This window comes from Phasianus colchicus, chromosome 6 (assembly GCF_987193195.1).
Source record: "Phasianus colchicus chromosome 6, bPhaCol1.hap1.1, whole genome shotgun sequence".
Classification (NCBI taxonomy): domain Eukaryota; kingdom Metazoa; phylum Chordata; class Aves; order Galliformes; family Phasianidae; genus Phasianus; species Phasianus colchicus.
Window position 1 is genome coordinate 5,368,282 of NC_143441.1, and position 13,156 is coordinate 5,381,437.

At 37.5% G+C, this 13,156-nt stretch overlaps 1 protein-coding gene across 3 annotated transcripts in view; it reads left to right on the forward strand.

Moving 5' to 3' along the window:
• ITGA9 (integrin subunit alpha 9) overlaps positions 1–12,432 on the forward strand; it is a 213,282-nt gene extending 200,850 nt beyond the window's left edge. For all 3 annotated transcript variants that reach the window (XM_031608364.2, XM_090142245.1, XM_090142246.1), the window contains one exon: positions 7,453–12,432. In XM_031608364.2, the coding sequence (XP_031464224.2) occupies positions 7,453–7,551 (99 nt within the window). In that variant the 3' untranslated portion in view covers positions 7,552–12,432. The remainder of the gene's footprint in view (positions 1–7,452) is intronic.
• The last annotated feature ends 724 nt before the right edge of the window (positions 12,433–13,156 follow it).

The following is a 13,156-nucleotide window of genomic DNA, read 5'->3' on the forward strand; positions in this document are numbered from 1 at the left end:
GACACACCTTTGCTTCAGATGCTCTTTAATGCTGCCAACTTTATTCTGTACCTCCTTAGCAAGCAGATCCATTGAAAATAATGAACATCTCCTGGGAGAAAAGTTGTGTGAGTGGTGGTTAGAGGAACACATCATTGATGGCTGGACAGTGTGCTTAGAGTGAGCACTGCAGGGTATGACTTGTCACGTGGTGAATTCCAAATCATGTGCATGAGTGACAGCAGCAAGACACGCTGTATTGGAAAAATACTGAAATACTGTGTCAGACTGACTGTACTGGTATCTGTCTCTAAGTGCAGTTATCTCGTTTGCACACCTGAATGGGTTTTTTTCATGTATATGGCTCTTCTGAATTTGCATTATCTACTCAGAGTACTCAGCCTTACTTATATTCTTTGAAAACTTGGCTTTTGAGACAGTCATAAAGCATTTGTTTAAATTAGTAGTTTATTTAATGACTGCATAGGCTAAGTTTAGAAAAAAGAGCACAGTATTTTTTCGTTATTATTTCAGCCTCACAAAGTTACTGTCTGAGAAAAAAAAAAAAAAGTTTAAAAACTATGCTTGTTTTACTACTAAACCATATAAAATAGATTTCCTTTTAAAATTTATGGAGTATTACAGGTCTTCACTCCAAGCACCAGCAGTAATATCTTGAGTTAATTTGCCAGTCTGCATGAACTTAGAAGTTAGGAGGTATGTTGCACTTTTTTGTTCATTTTTTTTCCTGCATAGCAACATGTATAGCAAGAAATTGGGATTAGATACAGGTGTTAGATGTCAGATTCTTCCATGGTAGCTAAATAGAGCGTTTGTAGAGGAGGGCTTACCACTGAGCAAACTGCTCAGCTTTTCTTTACCTTCTTTTCCCAGCTACAAAGTTGTATTTGTCATTTTGTATATACGCACCAACTCACTCACATAACAACTACTTACGAAATGGTGATGTGTGAAGCATATGTATTTATCTTCTTGCATGTTTAATTGAGCAAATGAGGACCTACATTACTGAAAAGCAAAGGGATTCACCTCCCAGAAAGTCAGTGGAAGACTGAATAATCAAGCCAGACCACTGGAGTCCTCATGTTACCTTAACCACAATACCATCCTTCCTCCCAAATATACAGTTTCTCCTTAAACTCCAGCCAGTACTTATGGCTACTTTCCAAAAAGGCCTTTTCCTCACAGGGAGGCCCAGGCAGTGGCAGTTTGCCAGTCCCCAATGGAAAAGCTGATCCACAGTATCTGTTCATGACCCCTCTGTACTGTGGCAGGGGTACTTTAATTGGGAGGAAGGAAATGGTGCATCCTCTTGGAGCCGGCTACATGCCAGAATAATCCAGGGCCACGTGAACCCAAGTGCAAAGCGTTGTATTTTTTTTTTTTTTCCCCCTGTCTTCTTGGCAGTAGGAAAATGAGATGCACGTTAATAAGCAACAATTGATCTCTGCAAGGGGAAACGCTCGGTGCTTCCAGTCCCAGCAGCACCAGTCTGCTGTGCAGGGATTCGGGGTGCTGGTGGCACATTGCTGGGGATGAAGCTCCTGGTTTCCCTTTAGGTGTGATTAGCTGTACATTTTTTGAACTGTTTAGTTTTTTCTGAAGGGCCACAAGGTAAATGGCTTTGGACCTCTGCCTAGGCTAAAGAGATGGGGCAATAAATGATTTCTGATGTAAACCCAGACTGTAGCTGTTCAGATATGACTGGATTGTGCTTACTGTAGTGAAGTAACTGTGTAACAAAGATGGCTTGTGAATAAGGTACTGAACCCAAAGAATCCAGATGTTGTTCAATGGGAGATTTCTTCAGTGGCTCTTAAATTTTGTTTTATTTCTGAGCTACAAGTATATCAGTACTTATTTCACTCTCTTTTTACTTGTTGGTTTACTCTCTGGTCAATATAATCCATTAGAAGACATTTGTCAGAAGCTCTGTACTGATAAAAGTCAATACTTCCTTGTGTGCAGCTTAGTATATCAGGATATGGTAGAAATGTAGTTAAAAATTTATACCTTGCTAATTGACATTAGTGGCAAAAGTCTCTGGTAATGTTATAGATTGTGTGTGAACATTGTTCACAAACCTGTATTCCTTCTTCAGTTACAGTCTGCAAATTCTAGTGTACTAAAGTCGGGTTAAAATATTATTTTACAGGAGGATCTAGCTCTCTTATCTTGTTTCTTAATGTTCAACGATAATGAGAAAAAGACTAGTTTAAAGAAATATGTAGTCTTACCATTCTTCTATAGCCCACACTTAAATTTATTTCACTCTTCATTAGCTGGGACAGTGGCTGACCTGTGGAGGTGCAGATGGGAGGGCAGAAAATAGCAGCAGAAAAAAAAAGACAGTAATTTGTTATGATGTTAACACTTCAGAATTACTTTGGCTAGGATGTTCAGTTTGTGTGAGTGCTTGACGAATGCATCTTTGTGCAAGTGTTATGGGTGATTTTAAATGATTTAGAACTGACATGGCAGCAGAAGGGAGTTGTGTATGCTAGTGAAAGAGACTTTGAATACTCGAGATTTGAATACTCAAGGCTTGACAGTGCTGTCGCGTGACAAGATATAACTTCACACTAACAGGTGTAATTCCCCAGACAACAAGAAACACAGATTTTCTGTTGCTTTGTTATTCTGTTTTGCCAGAAACATGCTTTCTGCTCAGATTATACTGTAGATGGCAGTAAGGTTTTGCTAGAAAAAAGGTGCACGGGCTGGAATAACTCAGTTAAGAATAAGTGTAAGATCTATGGGTGGTTTTAGGTTTTGAATCTAAGTTCCTTATTCACAGAGCTCTAATACTTATTTGAAGCATCTCCAGAAAGGACTAACCATTGTTTTTCTATTCTGATAAAGACCGTATCACCTTTTAATTTCCATTTTATTTGTTTTTGCCTGAATTTGTGTGAATTTGTTTAAAAGCAAGGAGACACTCCTTTGCGATTTATCATGACGTGTAAACCATGGCAGTTTGTAGGTTTGCAGACAGTTCAGTCCATCTCTCTTTTCCTGGTGTAATCCATTGGGAGTGACAATGATAGCCCCAGGATTTTGGGACTATCCCTATATTTCAGAAGACTTCAATCTCCCTGTCTGTCCTCTCTTATCTCCACACAGAAAATGTACTGGGACTCGATGCCCCAGCATAGCTGTTCCCCTCTGGTGAGTTCTGTCAGGGTTAAGAATAAAGGATGAGGCAAACTGAGTAGCGTCCCACTGTTGATAACTTTTTTTCAGCCTTGCTGACCCAGAAGGCTCAAAACTGAGGTCCTCTTCAGCCTTCTCAGATTATTTTCACCCAACTCTGGCTAGGGTTTGCTTTTTTCCTGATTCCTCTTCTTCCATTATATCCCTTTATCTTCTCATGGTACATCCTCCTTCCTCCAGCACCAAGGTTCTCCTATTGCTCTTCATCTGACGAATTCCTTCCCCAGGCACAAGTCTGTTGATCAGAGTATTGCCATCAGTCATTCCTTGCCTGCAGTGGTACGCACTTGCACATTGCATGGTGGGGTTACAGATCTGGACTTGACTGGTCCTTTTCTGCATTCATCCATGCATATGTACACACATGCATGCGTCTCTATTTATGGAAAGCAAAAAGTGGGAGAATTGAACAATATGAGAGAGTCATGGACCATGAATCGGGCTGGAGGCCACTGCACTGGTGCATTGCAAATGCCACTACAGCAGTGCTCCTGCTATAGCTCCTCTTTACCCTGTTTGAAACATTCAGCACCGAGTCCCAGTTATCCTCCCTGGAATTTCTGAGTTCTCCTAAGGGCCTTACATTAGTAGAAGAAATACCAGAGGCAAAAAGTCTCTGATGTCACTCTTGCTCCAGTGAACTGAATCAGTATATACTCTGTATCCATGTTCCACCATTTCTCTTGCTTTTATCCATGTGTCATCCTCCTTATTACATCTTCTCCAGCATGTGAAACTCACTTGTTCTTTCCAGCTTGCCACAGGCACTTATCTGCTATTGCCATATGGGTTAATATTGCTGTCATTTTTAATGAAATCTGTTTGTTGTAAGGAGATGGATATGTGCACTGTGTGGTCTCTTGTGAAGCCATGATAATGTTGTGATTACTTTGCGGCCATCACAAAAAAAATCTTTCTGATGATCAGAAGGACTCTGTCTCATTAAGTGGAAACATGCTATGTTGACCCTAAGAAACAGTATCCCATAACAAAGCATGCCTTTGCCTTTTAGGGATGGCAAATTTAACCAATCCCAAACACTACTTTTAAAATGTCCAATAAAAAAATCCTTAAGGTCCAGTTTCTAATTTCTGTTGCATTTAAATTGAGCTCTCTACTTAATTTTGAATTATCCACAACACTTACAGCAAGTGAACATACATAGCTTCACAGTGAAATCACCTGTAGATGCTGGATTTCATGTTTCAGTAATATTTATTCATGTCTTCAGCTCACATTTTTTGCCCTACTGAAAAGCTATGCAAAAGCATTCTGTATCCAGTAATGAAATAGTGAAATACCAAAACTATCATAACCAACTTTTAAAGATAATTCCTGAAGCAGATGTTCACAAACAGACAATTTTTATTAAAATAACAGTGGGAGATTGCTTTTGTTTGTTTGGCCCTAGAGGAAATTAAAAAGCCTTTCTATAATTTTGATTATAACTTCAAGTGAGGATTTTATTGAACCAAGGATGCTGTAGCATGAAGGATGGAAACCTTAGGGGTTTAAAACCAGTTTTTAAAAGCTACAAATTGAACTTCTCTTGTTAATCTTAAGAAACCAAGTCCCCTGGCAGTTTTATTTTCAGTGTGCAGAACTTGTTAGGTCTGTTACAAAACCTGATAATACAAAAATGGCACCCACTTCTTCGACACATCTGCTCAGAATCCTATGTAAGGTCTATCTGCAGGTTCCCAAGACTAAAATAAGTTCTTACAATGAATCCCACTGGTAGAAACATGGTGACAACAGAGGAGGAAGGGGGTTCTAACTTACTAATTTTGTTACCAATAAAATAATTCACTAAAGTTTCCATGTTGGAGCACGAAAATCTAAGGACAGAGTTTGCTATTAGCTTTAAGTCTCCATTGATCGAAAGTGCACTGGCATCAGTAAGATTTCACTAAGATTTTATGATCATAGAACTGTTTAGATTGGAGGAGGCCTTAAAGATCATCTAGTTCCAGCCCTCCTGTAATGTACAAGATCAGCCTTCCCAGGGTCTCATTCAACCCAGCCTTGAATGCCTCTGGGGCAGCATGTTCCAGTACTTCACCACCCTCTGAGGAAAGAATTCATTCATAACATCTAACTTAAGTTTCCCCTCTTAATTTAAAGACATCCCCCACTTGTCCTATCAAGATGTTGCCATCTTGAGGTTTTATTCTCAGAATACATCCTTTGCACTGGTATAGCTGTAGATAGAAGTGAAAAAAAAATCAGTGTGATGTTATTTTTTTGCTACAGGAGATGGAAGTTTACCTGGTTGTTTTTTGTTTGTTTGTTTGTTTTTGAGCAAGTTTGAAGAACAGAAAACTAGTTAAACTCTTCTATAATTCCTTTTTTTTCCCCTGTGTTCCTGAGAACACTATTCTGAAAGACACTGGGAATCAAGGGAATCATGGCTCTTCAATATTTGACAATATCCTTTTTGTGAGGACATGAAACAGAAAGACATTATCAGTGTGTTTGCATGTACTGAGTAGCAGATAAAGCTTTACTTCTGATGGATGAGCAAGAGACTGTATTCATAGTTTGTGCACAAGGCTAAGTAACTTGTCAGGTCTGACTTCAGTATGAATTATGGGAGGACGTGGGACCAATCTCTGTAAAACCGAGGTCATAGGCATTTATGAATATGGCTGCCCATTGTATATTTATAAAGTGGAAGCTGGGGCTCACTTGTCAGGTCCTGAGGTTGGATATCAGTGTGAAAACCTTTACTAAGAGAGTGGTGAGGTGCTGGAACAGGCTCGCAACAGGGAGGTTGTGGATGTCCCTGGAGCTGTTCAAGGCCAGGTTGGATGGGGCCCTGGGCAACCTGGTCTAGTATTAGATATGGAGGTTGGAGCTTGATGATCCTTAAGGTCCCTTCCAAACCAAGCCATTCTGTGATTCTACGATTTGCGAAGCTGTGCTGGATGAGCACAATCATCAGTTTGAACAAGCTGTCTTCCAGAGCACCATGGGATAAAATATAGTTAAAGAAAATTAAAGTTGCTAAAGAACTGCAACTAGAAAGTTCAACTTGACAGAACCATAACAGTGACAAAACAGCACAAAATATTCCTACATATAGCCAGTTTGGGAATAAAGAATGGCAATAATTGCAATAACTGACTGATAGAGGAAGACTAACGCATTGTGTTTTACTCAGCAGGAGTTAAGAAAACAGGCTTGGAGTGGTAGGAGTTATATAAATGTTTAATTATGATGAGCAAAATATTGATTCAATTGTCTCCATGGTGCATTGCTAAGTTTGAGGAGTTATTTGTGAATACTTACCAAAGTCTACTATTAAAAACATTTTTGTTAATCTGAAAGGAAAAAAAAAAAAAAACACCAAAAAACAGAAATATAAGAGGTTTGTATACAAACTGAAATGAAAACTGCTAGCTTTTTTTTTTTTTTTTAATCACAAAAGTCTAGGAAATAAGAAGAATAGTTATTGTTGCTGCTCTGCATTTTGTAGGATCAGACTTCTGCTTTGCCTTCTGACTTCATGCAGCTGTTAGCAAAAAGACAAGGGAAATCATTTAGCAAAAAGAAGAAGCTGAAGCTATCTGTTTGTTCCAAAGCATCTGAACACAGATTATCATTAAATAGAAAATCTGAGATTTAAATTTAGATTCCTGGTAGGAATAGGAGAGTACCTATAGTAATTTCTATGGTTGATGCTTCTGGAAACACAAGAGCTTCTCAACCATGCTGAAGCACCAGTGACAGAATGTATTGGCTTTTCTCAAAGAGTTAAAAAAAGGCAGATAGGTGAAGGTGGTCTTACTGAATTCCTCTGATCTCTTTTGTTTCATACATTTGTGGATATTGAGAGCACAGTTCATAAAGCTCCAGCATCCTTGACCTGGAACCCAAGAGCTAGCTTGTACTTCAGGATTAGATCCAAAGTTTACATTCATCTTAATTTGATACCAATAACCCTGTATCTGCCTGTTCTGCTCTATGTTTATTAGAAATATTTGGGGTTTTGTTTTGTAGTTTTGTTTCATATAAGAAGGCTTACAGTAGTTGAACTATAGTGTGCAAAGGACTCATGAAGATTTGGGACACAATTTGATCTCATATTGATGTAAACAAGGAGCTATGATTCCAGGCTTAGAAATTAGACGTTCACATTGGTGCTGTTTTCTTTCTTGTTCACAATATTTTCTGACAATGTAAGTTTCAATTTAATGATGCTGTTACTTACCGCCATCATCTCTTTTTAATTTGCAGATGGGTTTCTTCCGCCGGAGGTACAAAGAAATAATTGAGGCTGAAAAGAACAGAAAGGAGACTGAAGATAGTTGGGACTGGGTCCAGAAAAATCAGTGAACTGCCCTTGAGAAGGGAAAGCCCAGTCATATGACACGTGCTTGCTTGCCCATAGGTCCTGCTCTCGTATCTTCCATATGTGGAAGAAGGAATCTTCTCCAGATTTTTCGGAGGCCCTGTTGATGCTGTGTCTTTATCACTCTAACAAGCTAGGGAACATATCCTGAGGCAACCACTGAGGCCATGTCAGGTGACTGGAGCTATTTACACTTCATTTTAGAGCTGAACTTTGAACTTTGGTAACCAAGCTGCAGTGCAGAGCAATATTTATGAATCCAACTATGTGGTATACCCTCAGGGGAAGACTGTTACCTAAAAATATTTTTTATAAATATAAGCTTTTTATATTGATCATGTCTTTATATTTGTATCGATGTTTTATAGTTTCTATTGAATAGCTATATAGTTCACTCAAGCACTGATATCTGGCTAAATCATTGGGAATGCGTACATGTATATATAAATCCTATTGTACTTTTAAACTTCAATGGAAGAGAGAAGATTTGCAGATCAAAATAGCTGAAAACCTCATTATGCTTAATTCACAATGCTTGGTAATATTGTATATAGACCATTTAATGGCAGTAAGCCAAAATCTTTCAATTGTCTCTTTTTTGAGTTGAATTTGGTGTTTGATTTATAAACTAAAGAACCTAAAGTGTTATACATATGTGATGTTTTGTATACGAGTCTATCCTTCACTGACCTGAATGGGGAAGAATGAAAATGCTTCCTCAGTGACACGTAGCAAGACTTGTAGCTCACCTTCTATTGCTGAAGAAAGCGTAACACGGGGAATTTTTCTCTTGCAGTCTCTAGTATTTTAATAATGGTCTAGGATTGGACAATTGAGCTACCAAAAGGGTATAATTTGGCCAACTACCATGGCATTGACAGATTCCTTGGAATTTAAATTAAAAAAAAAAAAATGGAGCCATATTAATATTTAATGTTAACCAGAATGGTTTTTAAGCTACTGTTAACAGTTGTGAGCTCTTGCTGTCAAAACAAGTGATCAGTTGATGTAAGCTGTATCTATTATACCTGCCTTGTGAGTTTTCTACGTGAGTCATAGTGTTTATATCATACTTTTAGGAGAGATACATAGAGGCAAGCATTAAAATGTTCTTTGGATCTTGAGATTGCCTTTTTGGGCGTTCCTAAAATAGAATGTGCAATGGGAAATGGCTTTAAACTAGAAGAGGGTTAAATGTTAGGAAAAAATTCTTTACTTGGTGTGTGGTGAATTGATGAAACAAGATGCCCAAAGAAGTTGTAGATGCCCCATCCCTGGAGGCATTCAAGACCACATTGAATGAGGCCCTGGGCAGCCTGATCTAGTTGTTGGCAACCCTGCACGTTGAAGGGGAGTAGAGCTCATTGATCTTTAAGGTCCTTTCCAACCTAAGCCATTGTATGATTCTGTGATTCTGTGAAAGTCATTCTTCATCAAGGTCACAAAGGAAGTTTAGTCAAGATTACTGTTACTGAATCTCAGGTTGCCACTTTATTCATTAGTAATTCCTTATAAAATCATTTATTGAATTGGAAAACACAGAATTGTATTTAATTCAGCCATATATCTTCAAAAAACTCCTGGCTTTCTGAATAGAAACAGTGAGTCTCTATGGGGCTTGGTTTTAGGTTCTACTTGTGCTTTGCACCTTGTGTAAATAAAAATTGTAGTGTTGGTATAAAATTAATATAAGGGACAGAATGACGAAGGTCTGTAGTAGTAGATGAGAGAATAACAGGAATGAATGGTGGCAGGATACTTCTCCTTGCATTAGAGTAATGTAAAAGAACTGCTGGAAGTTTGGAAACCTGAATGCAGAACACTGAAGTCTGTTTGAGAACATGCCTTATCCTTGCTCTTCCTTGTAAATTCATTATAGTTTCATATTTTAAAAAATTAACCTGTTTCCTGTTTGTTCCTCCCACTCTCCCAGTGGCATTAAGTGCCTGCTATTACTGCAGCATTGATCAATGTTTGTTAATTTAATATCTGCACCAATTAGGCAGGAAATGGTTTTTAAGTGAATGAAGAGTATTGATCCAGTGTTTGGAAAAAAAAACCAAACAACTGTTAGTCTATTTGATTATCTTCTCTAAAAAATCATTGTTGATTTGAAAGATTTGGTCTTGCAAGTTATCATTTAAAATAGAATCTGAAAAAAAATAAAAATAAAAACTGTGGAGAAGAAATCCAGCCATGACCACGTGTAGTGGATTGCATCAGAGTGCAAAAATCTGATGGCCTTTGACAACCCTATTGTATTAGTGACTGTTGAATTCCTTCCAGTATGACTCTTCTGACATCACTTAGATTTACTGGGTGTATTTAAGCTTAATATATCTGTTTTTCTATTGTTAAAATACCTAACAATACTAGATAAAAGTTAGATATGAAATTCATTTAATAAGTATGAATTAAGTAAGCAATTGCTTTAATATATACAGAAAAGCAAATAATGAGTCCATTTATTTAGCTGTAAGAATTTTCTCTATCTGTCCTCTCTGAGTTAAAAAAAATAACCACGAGAGATGTAAAAGTAGATTTGTTGAAAACAGAGTTAAAGGGGCAAGAAAAACTAATAATGAATTTAAACTGATTTTGAAGAGGTTTTACCCAAAGAATGAGGAAATTCCCTTGGAAAAGTTGAAAATCCTCTATTGCGTTTTCACTTTTTAAACAACAACTGAACAATAGAAATGCCAAACAACAGAAATGCTGAAAATATTTCATTTTTATATTTTAAGAGTAGTTTTTTCTTTGAAAGATCTTTTGACCATATATGAAGAGAGTTAAAAATAGTGTAATAACTGTTATTGATCCAATACAAGTTCCCACTAGATGAAAATTAAAACACTGGCCTGATTAGTGAAATATTCTTGAAATAATCCATAAATTCTTATTATTGTCACTGTTAGCTTCTCAATAGTTCTGTTGACACAGTTGCTTTTGTTTTTATATGTATAAACTTTACTATAACTCTTTTTTTTTTTTTTTTTTCCAAATTCCAGTATAGCTCTTTGCTTTGGTCCATTTAAGATAGATTTGACAATGAAACATATCAATACTAATATTAAAATCCTGTAAATAGACCTTTCCACTCCTAAAAGAAACAAACACGAACAAACCAAAGAACCCACTAATAGATGGTTGCAATTCCAGAAATCTTATGAAAATGTAGTGTAATTCAAGAACGTATAGAAAATTGTTGTGCTATGTTCAGCTGTGTTTTGGGTTGTTGTTTTTTAAATCTTTGGAAATAGCTTCTAGGGCTCTGGAAGTTGCCAGGTTTCAGCCACTGGTTGAGTCCCTCTGTGCTGTGATGCTCGCCTAGCAGAGCTGGTGGAAGTCATTGTTTAGGTTCTCTCCAGTTAATCAGTTTGGGACTAAGTCATCGTTTGCTTGGACAATTTCATTTGAAGGTTTGCTGAGCAGTCATTAGTTTTGGTTTTGTTCTCTTCCTACTAAGAGTTCACTTTGTGCTGGCTCTGAGCTGCACAGGTGGAAGCTCAGAAGTGGGGTGGTATCATTTTCAAACATGTAATCCAGCACCTGAGAGATCTTTTTTTAAGCTCTAAAGCCGTGTGTAGAATGTTTTCTTACCAACAGTAATCTTGAAGTTGCTTCTAGGGCAGGAAGAAAGCAATCTCAGAAAAATATGGTCAGGAAGAAAAGGAAAAAAAAATGTAAAGGAAGAATTCACTTAACGCAAAGCTGTTGCAAGTCCATTTACTTTCCATCTTCAAGATGGAATTCAAGAAGGAAATTACAATTCTTGTGGAGTCTTGGTCATCCAGAGCACCAGGATGAATTTTATTTCCCAAGAGCTGAGATTTTACTGCTTTCCACAGCATGCTTTGTGAGCATTTCATTTGGAAACAGAGGCTCTGCTCATGGAGGTTTTTACTCCTGGAGGTGAATCCCCATCAGTTCCTCCCAATAAAAGGAGGCTCGTGTATTCTGAGGCAGTCATTGATATGCCATGGTACTTGGCCATCATTGTTAATAAAAGTAGTAGGTATGTTTTTCTGAATAAACCTTGGTTTTAATTTACTCAAATGCAATTAGGAAATCACTTGCATGATCTGAGAGAGAAATTGGGACTGTTGTGAACTCAATGCCCATTACCCAGTCCTTTCAGAGTGGAAAAACTCTTTTTTGCAAAGCCTAAAATACCAGATAAGGACAACCCTTTCTAACTTGTTGCATGAATAGGAAGGATCCTCCCTTCATGTCAGTGAAGTGCAAGTAATTTAGCTTGCTGAAAGCAACAGTTGCACGAAGATTGTGTTTGGCAATATTTAGTACTGACTTTCTTGAATGTCTTCTCTTTATAGGCACATTTTGGAGTCTTGCACAAGTTTCAAGCCTAATATCCATGTGATGTGGGAATGTATAACATTGCTTTCTCTAAAGGATTAACAGAGTCATAAAACTAATTTCTATGTTTGTCCAAATCCATGCAGATGCTACAGTTTCTTGAATATAAATAAAAGCAGGATTTGGTTCACATGCTGTACATTGATTAAACTGGGGTGAAGACTGTAATGACTTCTGGAGTGTGGTCTGCATATGCAGTAGGGTACCCACATCATTGTCACTCCTTTTTCTTAGAATGTCACTCCTTATATATTGTAAAATTCTATATTTCTTTTTTGTGAACTTGTGGTTGGAAGAATGTGTTCACTCTTATTGATGTCACCTGTATTTAGAAGCTCGTGATCACCTGTATTCGAATTCACTTGCACTGTTTTGGAAATGTCAGGTTTACAAAAATACAACTTTTTGGAATAAAAAGTGGCTGCAAAATTATCCCGATAATACCATAGTGTCACTTATTGTCCTTGTCCAGCTCAAGTATTTTTTCTATGAATAGGGTGTGACATTTCCAAGTGTATGTTTGAATTAAATGGCATGCACATGTGTTCATCTGCTTGTGGTTAATGGATATCTTCTGTCATTCAAAAACTTGCATCAAAGCAAGGTGTGTGCAAACTAAGAGTATAACTAGCTTGACCACCCTATGATAAGGCTGTCCATCTGTGTGACTTTGAATTCTGTTTCTATCTGTATCAATTAGGATAAACATCAAGTTCCTTCTTTAGACATATTTCTTTCTGCAAGGATTTGTGTTTCACAAGCAGCTAAGTCATACCTTTGAGAGATTTTCTTCCACGCCATTCATCCCCATGCTTACCCTATCAAAGGAGTGAGAAGCTGGTGAGAAGCTATACAAACAAGCTGATTTTTTTTCTCTGGCTGTAATGTCTCTCTGACAATAGGTCTTTCTAACACGTGTTGAGAGGTTCTGTCAGTGTTTTCTCATCATTCTGAAGATGGATGAGACCTCAATGGTAACATATGAACTGACCTGAAAATTCATACAAAAACAAAACTGAAAATTGGAATGTGAAATATCAGGCTCTCCCTTTCCCCATATTCTGCTCTGTTCTCTGTGTTGTTCTTTATTTTTTTGTGGAGTCTCTCTACATCTACATCTAAGCTCCTAGATGTTCTCCAGCCATAGAGAAATCACTTTTTCCTCAGCATTGTGCTGACAGCCAAGTAACCAAGAACAGATAGAGCAAGGTT